The sequence below is a fragment of the Nelumbo nucifera genome, chromosome 3, assembly GCF_055504915.1.
Source record: "Nelumbo nucifera cultivar China Antique chromosome 3, China Antique-T2T, whole genome shotgun sequence".
NCBI lineage: Eukaryota > Viridiplantae > Streptophyta > Magnoliopsida > Proteales > Nelumbonaceae > Nelumbo > Nelumbo nucifera.
In genome coordinates, this window is record NC_142651.1 from 111214483 (window position 1) to 111227358 (window position 12876).

General features: G+C 35.2%; 1 protein-coding gene across 3 annotated transcripts in view; it reads left to right on the forward strand.

Annotated features, from left to right (window-relative positions):
• Positions 1–5643, forward strand: part of PUM23 (pumilio 23) — an 88968-nt gene extending 83325 nt beyond the window's left edge. For all 3 annotated transcript variants that reach the window (XM_010272773.3, XM_088900543.1, XM_088900544.1), the window contains one exon: positions 4989–5643. In XM_010272773.3, coding sequence (XP_010271075.1) covers positions 4989–5478 — 490 coding nt within the window. In that variant the 3' untranslated portion in view covers positions 5479–5643. The remainder of the gene's footprint in view (positions 1–4988) is intronic.
• Positions 5644–12876: the final 7233 nt, after the last annotated feature.

Consider the following 12876-nt stretch of genomic DNA (forward strand, 5'->3'; position numbering starts at 1 on the left):
GGTGATTTTATCATGTATTTTAATTAAGATTTAGACATTGTAATTCAATGGCATGGGATGGTGTTGCTTCCAGAATATGACCAGATAGTCTAGAAACCTACTTGACTATTATATTCTGAAATTAGTAATACTCTCTCGAGTGATTGCGTAGAATGCTATGTTGAATGTTTAGATGTAGGGGTGGCAACAAGCCGAACTTCTCATGAGCTATTCGAGCTTGGCTCGGCTCGGCTCGGTTTAAATCGAGCTTCGAGCTAAGCTTGAGCCCATTGAATAGTTTTTTTATACATACTTAACATATGCATATAAATATATAAATATATAAATATATAATAATAAATAATTTGTATTATATATAATATTTTTATTTTTTATGTACAATAAATAATTTTTATAATTCTTATTTTTTTGCATGTAAAATAGAACACTTTTATATGTATATTTTTTATTTTTTATATGTATAAAAATAAATAATGTTTACAGTTCTTAATTTTTTGTATGTAAAATAAAAAAAAAAACATATTTTTTATATCTATAATATTTATTTTTTAGAAAAGATTTGGCTTGCAATCAAGTTGGAGCTGAGCTGAGCTCGAACCTAACACATATTCAGCAAGCCAAGCTCGAGTAGCCAAGTATTCAGCTCGGCTCGGCTTGAACCCACCCCTATTTAGATGGTTATGACCATAGTTGTCAAGGTGATGCCTAGGTAGGCGCCCTTGGAGGCTCGCCTCACCTAGTCACCAAGCAATTTTGTGCATTGTGTTATAAAATACTTTTATATTATTAATTTTTTGACATTATAATTATACATTATTAAACTAGAATATTCATTTTATGTGTTTATATACTAATTTCTTTTTATTATTTTCTTCTTTGTTAGGGTTTAATCAACACAAGCATTGCTAACTGTTGTATTGAACCCATGGCTCAAAGTATTGATACACCTCTGTGTATTGGCAGAGGTGTATCGGTACTTATAACGATACTCCCCCTATTTTTTTATTTCTTTGGTTTTCAATTTCATTTTAAATATATATATTATTTAAAAAGCGTATCTTATCGAAATTTTGATCCTTGATTGAACCCTCAAATATTTCAAAACCTGAACTAATAATAAGCAAGGGAAGAACTTAAAAATTTTATCTAATCAACACATTTTCTTCTTCCAGATCTCCTTCTACCTTTTCTTTTCTTCTTTTCCTATCATAAAAGTAGGGGTTCAGGCCCTCTATTTTTTTATTTTTCTTTCCTTTGTTCTTTTTCTTCTGATAAAATGTTGATTTTCTAGAGTTAAATATGAAATTTATACTTCTCTTGTGAAAATTATGGATAATTATTAAGGAAAGATGGTTATGGAACCTAGGTTATGGCAATTTCTCCTGTCACCTAGCCTTGTGTTGGCGACTTGAAAACTATGGTTATGACAATTTCCCCCACCAGTTTAGTATCTTGAAGAGTACAGTATGCATCATTTGGTCCAGTGAACACTACCAACACTATGTGAAGTACAAGAGATAGCGTTATAACATAAGTTGGTGACAATGTTGCAGCTATGTGGAGTAATAATGTTATTGCCCACCTAACTTACATGATTACCATTTTGGGCTAGCTCAATGTTCATTTCAAACATGAAGTGAAATACTAGTTATTGTTTGCGCAATAGATTATTTGATTGATTTATTACATCCATTTACATTTTCTATGAGTTTAGATTTTGCTTTAACTCATTATATCATATGAAGCTCTGAATCTTAAGGTTTACAAGCAACTTCAGAATGTATTATTTTGTCTATAACCTTAGTTTCTTATCTTTGTTTAGTAATTTGGAACAAGATAATAATTTAAAAAGGTGTGCCTATGCTTCTTTTATCATTTCATGAAATATCATTCTATATATTTTGCATATTTTACAATGTTTCCACCATGTCTATAATCTGTACAATATTTCCATTCAATATTTCTGACATGTTTCTTATATTTGGACAACCAACATTTCCACCGACATCAACATTTTAAACCTTGGCTGCAATATGTGCCACCTTGGTGCCCTCCCTCCCAGTGAAGGAGAATTTAACATTTCTATCTACTGCTAGTCTCAAAATATCACAACAAATAAACCAAGATTCATGTCAACAAGTAGTTTTTGAAGAAGGACCTTCACCAAGGCCTGACAGTCACCTTCTAAAATTACTCTTGTCAATATCTAGCTCTTTGATCATCAAAATGCACTCCTTGATTGCAAGTACCTCAGCCTGTTGTGCGGAAACAGCATTACAAGGTCCATACTTAACCAAAAAGGTGCCATGTTGATCCCACAACACATTGCTAAAGGAGGCTTAGCTGGTTAGCCCTCTCTCAAAAAGCAATTATCCACATTTCCCTTGCCCTGGTTTGGAGTCCAAAAAATAATCTTTTTTATCTCTTTTACTATCTTGCAAGCATCTCTCAACTCCATCATGTACCTGTTAACTTTTCAAATCAAAGAAACAGGGTTAGGATTACTGTAATTAAAAATGAAACTGTTTCTTTCTTTCCAAATCACTGTGGCAGTGTACTCTAGAATAGCTTCCTCATCAATGAAGATTTTTGTGTTGAGATATACCCAACTCTTGAACCATTCACTAAATGAAGATTGGGTCTCTGTCTCATTTCATCTTAGACCCAGTTAATGCACTATGAGCATGCTTCCACAGAAGAATGCCATAACATATGTTTTTATCCTCCCCATTGCATATTGGATAGATTGGATCATCAGCAGGGCCTCTCTTTAATAAATCTGCTTTTACAGCAATGTCCACATGAATTTCCGATCTTTGAGGGAGTAGGGCCTCATCTTGTTCTACTTCTTGGCTTTGTTTTTCCTAGTGGGTAGCTCTAATGGAGAATATGCCTCTCTTGTCAGGCATCCATTACCAATTTGTACTGTCACTCAAAACATGCCGAACAGTCTGCCTGATTTTGTCTATCATGTACTCTGGTAGCGAATTGTTGACACATCCCATTTCCATCATCTATTACGATGATCAATCAGGTCATCCACCAAATCTACTCCATTGGTTCTGGCCTAGGACCAATGGGCTTATAATCTTCCCAAGTTTGGGAGCCAGGGATCATCTTATGTATTAATATTTCGCCCTTTATTAACAGCCCAAAAAACCTTATTTTTGAGAATGTCACACCCAGCTAGTAGGCTGGAAAAACTAATGATAGACTTTCTTTGGGAGCCGGGAGCGGAGAAGAAGGATCATAGGGTCAAATGGGATGTGGTATGTGGATGTAAGATGGATGGGGGTTTGGGAATTGGGAATATAAGGGTTAGGAAATTAGCACTGTTGGGGAAATGGCTATGGAGATTCTCATTGGAGAAAGAAAGACTGTGGGTTAAGATAGTGGGAAGTATACATGGGCTGGCAGGCAATGGATGGAACTCTGGGATCTTAGCAAGGACTACAAGAGCTCCTCCTTGGAAAGCTATTCAAACCATCTTGTCCTTGTTCTATCCATGGGTCAGGTAACCTCATTAAATTCTGGGAACATGTGTGGTTTGGGAACTCCTCTTTGAAAGATCAATTTCCAGGCCTCTTTGCTATATCTACCCTTAAAAATGAGCCAATTTCCTCCTGTTAAAGAAGTGTGGTGTCGACCTATTCTTCCAATGGTTGGGTGCTTCTGTTGGGAAGCCTTTCTATAAAGAGTTAATACAGGGGATCTACTTCAAAGAAAAAGGCCCAATAGCTGCTTGTCTCCTCACTGGTGTGTTCTTTGTAAATCTGATGGTGAGTCCGGATATCACTTGTTAATTTTTGGCCAGTTTGTTAAAGTCATTTGGGAATAGTTTACTTCTCTGTTTGGTTGCAGGTGGACTCCTCCTTCGGATGTGCAAAGCTTATTTACTTCCATGCCTAACTGGTTAACCAAAAGGGCCAAAGATCATGTGGAGATGTGGTAGAGCTGCAGTGTGCTGGACTATCTGGGAGGAGAGAAATTTAAGGGTATTTTCTGATAAGGAATGATGCTTGGAAGTAATCCTGGAAACTATCCACATTAGGGTGATTCATTGGTTAAAAACCTTGGAGTTGTTTGCAGTGTTCTCAGTTGATGAGATGGCCAGAAAGTGGAAGGAGATTGGGAGTTAGGCTCAATCAAGAAGACCTCAAATTCCTGCTGGACACCTCCACCTCAGGGGTTTACCAAACTGAATTTTGATGGCAGCAGCATGGGTAATCTAGGGCCCTACGGAGTTGGGGTCATAAGGGATGAAAAAGGGAACCTGTTATCTATGTACTCTGGCCCAATTGGGGTGGGAGATTCCTTGAGGGCTGAGATCCTAGGAATTCTCGAAGGGATTCAAAGGGCCAAGAAAATTAATTTTAAAAAATTGATCATAGAAGGTGATTCAGAAATTGTAGTAAATTGGCTAAAAGAGGACAGTTGTTCGCTCTGGAAATACAGCAATGAAAAGAGGAAATTCAAGTGGCTCACCAAGGATATTGAAATCCGTTGTACATGGATAGTGAGAAGCGCTAATGCACTGGCAGATGGTCTAGCTAGGCAAGGGGTGAACAGAAGCTCAATGTTTTGGGCTGTTTTGTAATTGTTTCATTAATTCGAGTTTATAGGGTTTTTGGAAGTTAAGATTTTTTAGCTCCTTGTAATTCAGCTTTTCCATCTTATTAATAAAATTCACTGTTATTGATCAAAAAAACAAATCAATCAGGTCATCCACCATCTCTACTCCATTGGTTCTGGCCTAGGACCAATGGGCTTAAAATCTTCCCATGTTTGGGAGCCAAGGGTCGTCTTATGTATTAATATTTTGCCCTTCATTAACAGCCCAAGAAACCTTATTTTTGAAAGTCACACCCAGCTAGCAATATCCTCCAATCCCATGATCCACTTTTAGACCAATAGGCATAGTGGTTTTAAATTTTATCTGGACCTATGGAGCTTATTAATTTATACATGTCTTTGGTTTGTCACTGCAGATTTGCTACACGGCCTGATCAATGGAGGTTGAGGCAAGCATCAAAACAAACTGCATACAAAGAGTTCTATGCTGAATTTGGCTCTGATAAAACAGGCTCACCTGTAAACAGTAGTTTTCTTGCTCAATCCATTTTACATCCAGTACAACCAAAAGGCCTGAAGAAGATGAGGAAAGAAATTGATCAATCTTTGGTTTCTGTTAGTACTTCATCTTTGGGTTTCTCTGCTGTCAAGCAACATGAACAAAAGGCAAAACAAGGCAATAAGAAAATTTCCCAACATGACCTGGTTGATGCGTTGAGAGATGGCAACAAATACAAAACAAAGAAAAGGAAATCTGTCGAGGCTGAGAATGCAGTTCATTCATGTAACTCAACAGCAAATGTTGGAGACGTTCAAAGGCTTCCACAATCCTTGAACAGGAAAGATAATAAACGACATCAGCAGGATAGCCAATCAAAAATTTCTGTAAAAAAGTCGAAAAGATGAAGATGCAACATTGGTGTGTTTTTTTTTTTTTTTTTTGAAGTTTTTCGGTCAGCTCTAGTTCCTCTTATCATTGAGTAAGTTTTCGTTATTAATATTTTATTTTATCTGAACGTTCTAATTTACGTTAATTATGATTTTCGGAATAATAGTAGCATACTCGTCCAACGCATGAAGGTGTCAAAACAGAGGGTGTTCCTCCATAACTAATCAACCGATATCATAAATGTGGTAACCTATCAACTGGTCTAAGTTTTTTTAATCAACAGCTGGTCAAAGTGAATTATATATATATATATATATATATATATGACACGTCACCCACTTTATTTCTTCCTCCACCTTATCAATTTCCCACGTCGCCCACCTTCCAGTTTTTACTATATTCAATATTGTGTTTTTTTAGAAATCATTAAGAAAACTCTTATTTCCATCCAGAAGAAAGTCGAGCTCTATTATTTAGAGTACAAGCAAGCCTAAGAAAGCACGTTGATTTGGTTTCACATGTCTAGAGATTGAAAGTGACAAGAAAGCCTCTCCTAGGTATGTATTCCAAACCAACGAACGTAGATAAATAACAGATGAGATATAACCTCTATTTTCTTCCTCAACCTCTTCTTTGAAGATCCAATCAGGAAGCCAAAAACCAACAAGGAACAACAAGGGGTTCCCACAGGATTAGTATAAGAGTTAAATTACCCATGAGGAAAAGCAGGAAAAATTAGAGAAAAAAAATGTGCTGGGATTGAAGCTTAACTAGAAGAAAAGTAGATCAACTTATGAATTCTTTCTTTTTGGATTCAACTAATCAGGAAATCGACGAAATTTGCTTCTTTTTGAGTTGCTTTTCCTTTGAAGAAGTTGATGGAGACCAAGAAGAAAGGTATTAAAGGTTTATGTGATAAAAAAAAAAAAAACTGCCAGAGTTCAGATCGACTATGCAGACGTGGTCGCTACTGCAATAAAAAAAATAAAATAAAATAAATGTTTTCTTTTCACCCAGAATCGCTACTATGGTCACCACTTTGAGTGACCACTGTAGCTTCATATCAGCTTAAGAAGACTACATTAATTCACATTAATTATTTTACAATTAATTAATTAACAATATTAATTATGGAGTACTAATAAATAATTACCATAATATTAATAGTAATTAATTACTTATTTTGTTCGTTAGCTTTGTTAATTAATTACTATTGGTTTAAGATTTTTAATATTAAAAATAATATTCTGATAATTAATATTTTGCAATAAATTTCTATTAAGTAATAGCTAAATGATTAAATACTAACATAGTTAATTATGGATTAATAATAAATACTTGCCAAAAATCCCTAGAATTTATCAACAATAATTAGTTGACATTGAAGTAATATTAAATTGCTTTGTAATTGTTTAACTCTCTTCTATTAATTGTTTTTTAATAAATGTAATGAATCCAAAGCTAATTATATTTAATGGACCAAATTTATTTAACATAATTCAATTAAGCTTAATTGACTTAAATTAACTAACAAAACCAAACTAACTTAATAAGCTTAAGACAATTTAATTTGGTTAACCAAGATACCCATTGGGTATCTAGGTTCTAGCCTACGCAACTCAAAAGGATGAGGATAAGGAATAATCGGGACCTGACTGGGGACAGGGATGGGGATGGGGATGGGGATTGAAGTCCTCACCCCAATAGGGAACCCATTGGGACAAATTGAACAAATTTTGAAAATAGCTCTATATAATTCTAATAATTCTACCACATTTATTGGACAAATTCATTTTCTATATTATCTTGGTGATTAATGATAATAGTTTAGTGCTAAGCCAATTTAGATTACTGTATTTTTCTTTCTCCTATAAATCTTTTTCCTTAGCAAGCTTTTAATAAAAAAAAAAAAAAAAGTCAGGGATTGAAGTCAAGTTTCCCCATTGGGGGATTGAGCTTCATTTTTCTTCTCACAAGAATAAGGGACGGAGATGGTAGTTATTTAAAAATTGTGGACAAGGATGGGAAATGTAGTCCTTGCCTTATGCCCACCTTGTTACCATCCCTAAATTCTGCCATCTCAATATATTAAATCAATAAAAACTTAGATATGTAATAATAGTAAAAAATTAATAATTAATAGTATACAATACGAACAAATGAAAGTTAGTGAAAATAAAAAAAATACTAAGATAAATTAATTAGAAAAATTAAAATAAATAATACTAAAACAAGTTAACAAGTATTAGTAAGCATATATCCATAATATTTCATTTGATATTTCAAAATTAACCATTTAATTTGAAATTATTATTTGTATGGTGAAAACATTTAAATTCCTTTTAAAATAAATGAAAATGATAAAAATATAATAAAAATTAGTAAAAATCAAATAAATTTAACTAAAAAAATAAAGTTTATTTTAAATTCAATTTGAAATAAGACATCTAATCTTACATTAGTTTTTGTATTTAGTTTTTTATATTAAATTAAATTTGTAATATAATAAATAGATTGATAGAATATTTAATTAATACTAAATTAAATCAAGAAATAACAAATAGATATTTCTATTAATAGAAATTGAAATCGAAGTCTTTTATTAATGACAATTGAAGTCCTAACAATTAATCTTTGGTTAATTTTATTTTATAAAAATACAAAGCAAAAACTTAGCACTACTAGTTGGTTGTTGTCAATGATTTGGTCATGAATTTTCAGATTTTAGGTAATAGGTGTTAGACAGTTTTGTATGCCCTTAGCTTCAATCAGTTTTGATGTACTTTTGATATTTAATGTAAATAAATAAAGTACATGTTTGATTCATGTTATATGGTATGCTTCTGTGTAAGACCCTAAAACTGGACACTTAATGAGACTTGTGTTAGTTTTAAATGTTCACGGCCGTTGTATAAGTCTGGGGAGATTTATCCTGCCAAAGCTGACACTGGTGTGCTACCAACTGTTGGGGTGGCTTGTCTCAGCCGCCAGGGTGAGACCCAAGGCACACGCAGTGTAGGATTACTTAAACCCTTGAACCGGAACAGATTTCTAGTATTGCCCTGAACCTTGGAGATTGATGAGCAAAACTGGAAAGTTACACCTGACCCCTAGACCCGATTATGGTATTGCACTAGGTGTTGGATTGGGCTGTCTTTGATATGCCAATCAGTGAGATCCTTAGCGGGGGTCAAAACCTGCGTATGTTGGGACAGTCTGAGAATTCATCTAAGTGGGTGATCATAATGACGGGATCAGCCCCTTTGTCGGACAAAGGTAATGATGGGGGATGCACTCTCTCTGATGGAAACCAAACTACCGGCAATTGATTTCAATCGTTGGAATTTTGTTTTGCAAAATTTATATATATGATATATACTTATATATGGTTTCAAAATGTTTGCAAATGGTTTTAATTCCCGGGATCCATGTGAGTAGAGAGTGCAGCACTGTTCATTGCAGCCGAACGAGAGGTCCTCTCTTGTTGGGCAGTGCTTGATCATTATGGGCTGAGAGGTTAAGTGTAAGGCCATTTAGGATAATACCTGATGGGCTAATCTTGCATCTGCCCGCAGTCCCTGGGTTTTATAAGATGGCTTGGCCTAGGGACTACCTAGTGTAAGTGTTGGGCCCATAGGATCCATGTGATGGACTCAAGGGGTTCATTGGGCTTTCTAGTGAATTCGGCTAGGCCTTGTAACAGAGGTTGGGCCAAACCCATGTGGCTAATGTGTAGACAATGCTTGGGTCCCACGCCATATAGAGAAGCCCAACTGGGCAGCAGCTTGGAAGACTATTGAGCACTTAATATATATTGGGCCTAAAGCCCGTTTTGATCTGGGATGATTTGATCAGTCACTTAAAGGGGCATATCTGAGTTTAGGTTAAGTCCAAAAGTTGATCTAATCTATAGATAAGATTAAGAAGAGTTCAAATCCAAAAACTGATTTTGATAAGGACAACTCCTAATATGATTAGGAAGGATTTTCTTAATCACTAAGAAATATGAGGAAAACCCTAATTCGAATTACTTGAATTTGAACCCTAAGGGTTTTTTAGCAAAACACCCTGCATTCTTGAGATAAGATCTCAGGTAACCCTAGAGAAGAAAATAGCAGTTCGCCACCTTCTTCTCTAGCATTCTCCTCCAGTAACCGCCGCCATCTTTTCTACCAGTTCGAGTTCTCAGTTAGAGAAAATCAAGAAAGGTTCTTGATTGTTCGTGTGGTGCTCACAGTCTTTCATCGAGTTCTTCAGAAGAACCTGGTTCGTGGGACGAACACTGCTGGTTCGGCTCCATCATCACTGTGTCATCTTCAGTGGGAGCTGATCTTGGGATCTTCTTCGGCCGTGAACACCAACATTGGGAGATACTGCTTCTCTGGACCAGGTATAATCTCTCCCTTCTCTTTTGGTTCAAATCTGGTCTAGTTTGGTTCAAGTATTGATCATTGAATTTTGATTCTAAAATCAGGGAATGCGATTCCCATTTGGAAGAAAGGTAGGAAATTTTTTAAATTCGCCCACCCATTCCGCAACAGTTTTGGCGTCCATACGATGGATCCTACCACTTCTTTCAATAGGTTAGTTGTGGTAAGATGAAAACTATCTCAATCCACCAATAAGGCTGCAAACAACCAGTTGGCGAACTGGAACGACAACCAATAAGACCAATCAGCATTTGGCAGATTGCGACAAGAACAGTTCTGGCTACTAGAAAGGTTAGAACATTTAGGTATGTTATTATAATTTTAGAGATGCCTTTTGTAAAATCCCTTCTAAATAATCCAAAAATATTAAAGATTGCATAAGAAGTATCTCTATCTTGTAAGCATTTGATCATGTAGCTGAAAGCTGTAATGGTGCAGATCTCAACGATCCAAAAACACAAGCTTGCAGATGCAAGTAACTAGAGACAACTGAATTGAATAGGACTGGAGCATATAGGAGGCTTTTAGTCCATTTAGAGGTCATGTATGCTTGATCTATCTCACATGGTTAAGAGAGAATATTTATAACCTCAACACCCAAGGTTAAGTTCCTTGTTTTCAGGAATAAAGCAACCAAATAAGCATGGTGAATTATTCCCCAAGAGACTTAATGAAGCCCATGGTTTTCAAAATTGGATCGGACTAGATGGTCGAACTGGAAAAACTGGGAACCGGTTAGGTGGCCGGTTTCGGTTTTCCCCAAAATCCGGTTTTTGCTAAAAAAACCGTTGATTTGGTCAGCAAACCGTTGACCCAGGCAGTTGAACTATTCAATGGTTTTGACTGTTTTTTTTATATTTTGTCAGAACTGGTCGTCCGTTCGGTTCGAACTGTCGGACCGTTCGACCTGGGAACCGGACCCCTGACCAATTCGTTGTCCGGGTTGGTTTTAAAAACTTTGATGAAGACCCTTCATATTCAGAGAAGTGTCTCATTAATTAACCCAATAATAACTGGAAATATGATCCAAAGTAATCCAACAATATTGGTATCCCTATGCATAAAAAAAATATTTTCAAGTAACAACCAAATAAGTTTTTATTTTATAGAAAATAAATAAATAATAATAGTAATTTAAGAACAAAAGAAAAAAAAACTTTGATTAAGTGTGTAAAGGTGTTGCATAGAGATAACCATCACTTGACCATTGGATATTCTAAGAAAGGATGAAACAAGGGCCTATGGCCACTATATAATCATGTCTATCTATTAGAACATATCATTAGATTTTGTTTCTTTGTTCTTTTTTGAGAGAAAAACATATCATTAGATTTGATCCGATAACTAATTGAATCATATTATTAGATAATCCCGTTGTTAGATTCAAATTTGATTTATTAAGCCTTAATGAGAACCCATTAGAAATAGATCAGATTCAAATTGAATAGATCAATATTCGATGGCGATGCATTTGAAACATCAAAAAGCAAATCACCACAGTGATAAACAACTTTCTAATTTTTAGTGGCCTCTAATGATTTTACTAGATAATCATTTTATTTCTTTCTTAGCTTTTATGGGAAATGAATTTGTGATTTTGTCATATCCTGTTTCAACTAAAGTGATTATGTCATAGTCAGTACTAAAACAGGAAAAAAATAATAAAGAAAGAATCAAGGATCAAAGCATATTCATTTAAACACGGCATCCACATGGCCCTTTTGTCTTCCCAAATTTTTCTATGCTGTCATTTCAATGTAATTGACCCATGTGTTGCATAGGGCAAGGACCGAACATTTTCAAAACGAAGTGGCATGTTTCTCCATTGAAATCATAAATAGTTTATGCCTTTAGATGCCAACAAAAAATTTAACAATTAGTGGCTAAACCGAATTGTGGTACTTCAAAACTTTCTTTGTATCCAAATTTTATAATTATAGAAGTGTCACAAAATAAATCCTTACATGAGCCTCATTCCCTAAAATTTCATTGTTCATGGACTACATGTACGGAGGAAATATACCTTTGTACTTCTCCATTCCACATGTTGGGGCACAAGAAAAAGCCAAAGGGTATAGAAGAGTCATAAACGAAATCCTTCAAATGTTACATGAGCCTCCTTCCCTAAAATTTCATCGTTTATGGAGTACAGTGGTGTACGGAGGAACTAAACCTTCATACTTCTCCATCCCACATGCTGAGAGCATTAAAATAAGCCAAAGGTTATGAAGGCATCACAAAAAAAGATCCTTTAAATGTTACATGAGCCTTATTCCCTAGAATTTCATTCTTCGTGAATACGTTGGTGTACGGATGAACTAAACCACCATACTTTTCCATTCCACATGTTGTGGGCACTAGAATAAGCCAAAGGGCATTGAAGCGTTACAAAATAAATCCTTTAAGTGTTGCATTAACCTCCATCCCTAAAACCTCATTTTCATGGAGTACGATGGTTTATAGAGCAACTAAACCTCCATACTTCTCCATTCCACATGTTGTGGCACTAGAATATGCCAAAGGGAATGCAAGCATCTCAAAATAGATCATTTAAGTATTACATGAGCCTCATTCCCTAAAATCTCATTGTTTATAGATTATGAAGGTATACGGAGGAGCTAAACCTCTGTACTTCTCCATTCCACATGTTGGGGCACTATAATAAGCCAAAGGGCATGGAGCGTCACAAAATAGATCATTTAAATGTTACAAGAACCTCCATACCTAAAATCTCATTCTTCATTGAGTAAGGTGGTGTACAGAGGAAATAAACCTTCATACTTCTCCATTCCACATGACGAGGCACTAAAATATGCCAAAAGGCATGGAAACATCTCAAAATAGATACTTTAAGTATTACATAGATCCTTTAAAATATTTTGTTTCTCGTTTACTTTAGGTAAGGAGGCTCATGTAACATGTGTAACGGAGAAGTATGGAGGTTTAGTTCCTCTGTACACCATCATACTCCCTAAAATCTCATCA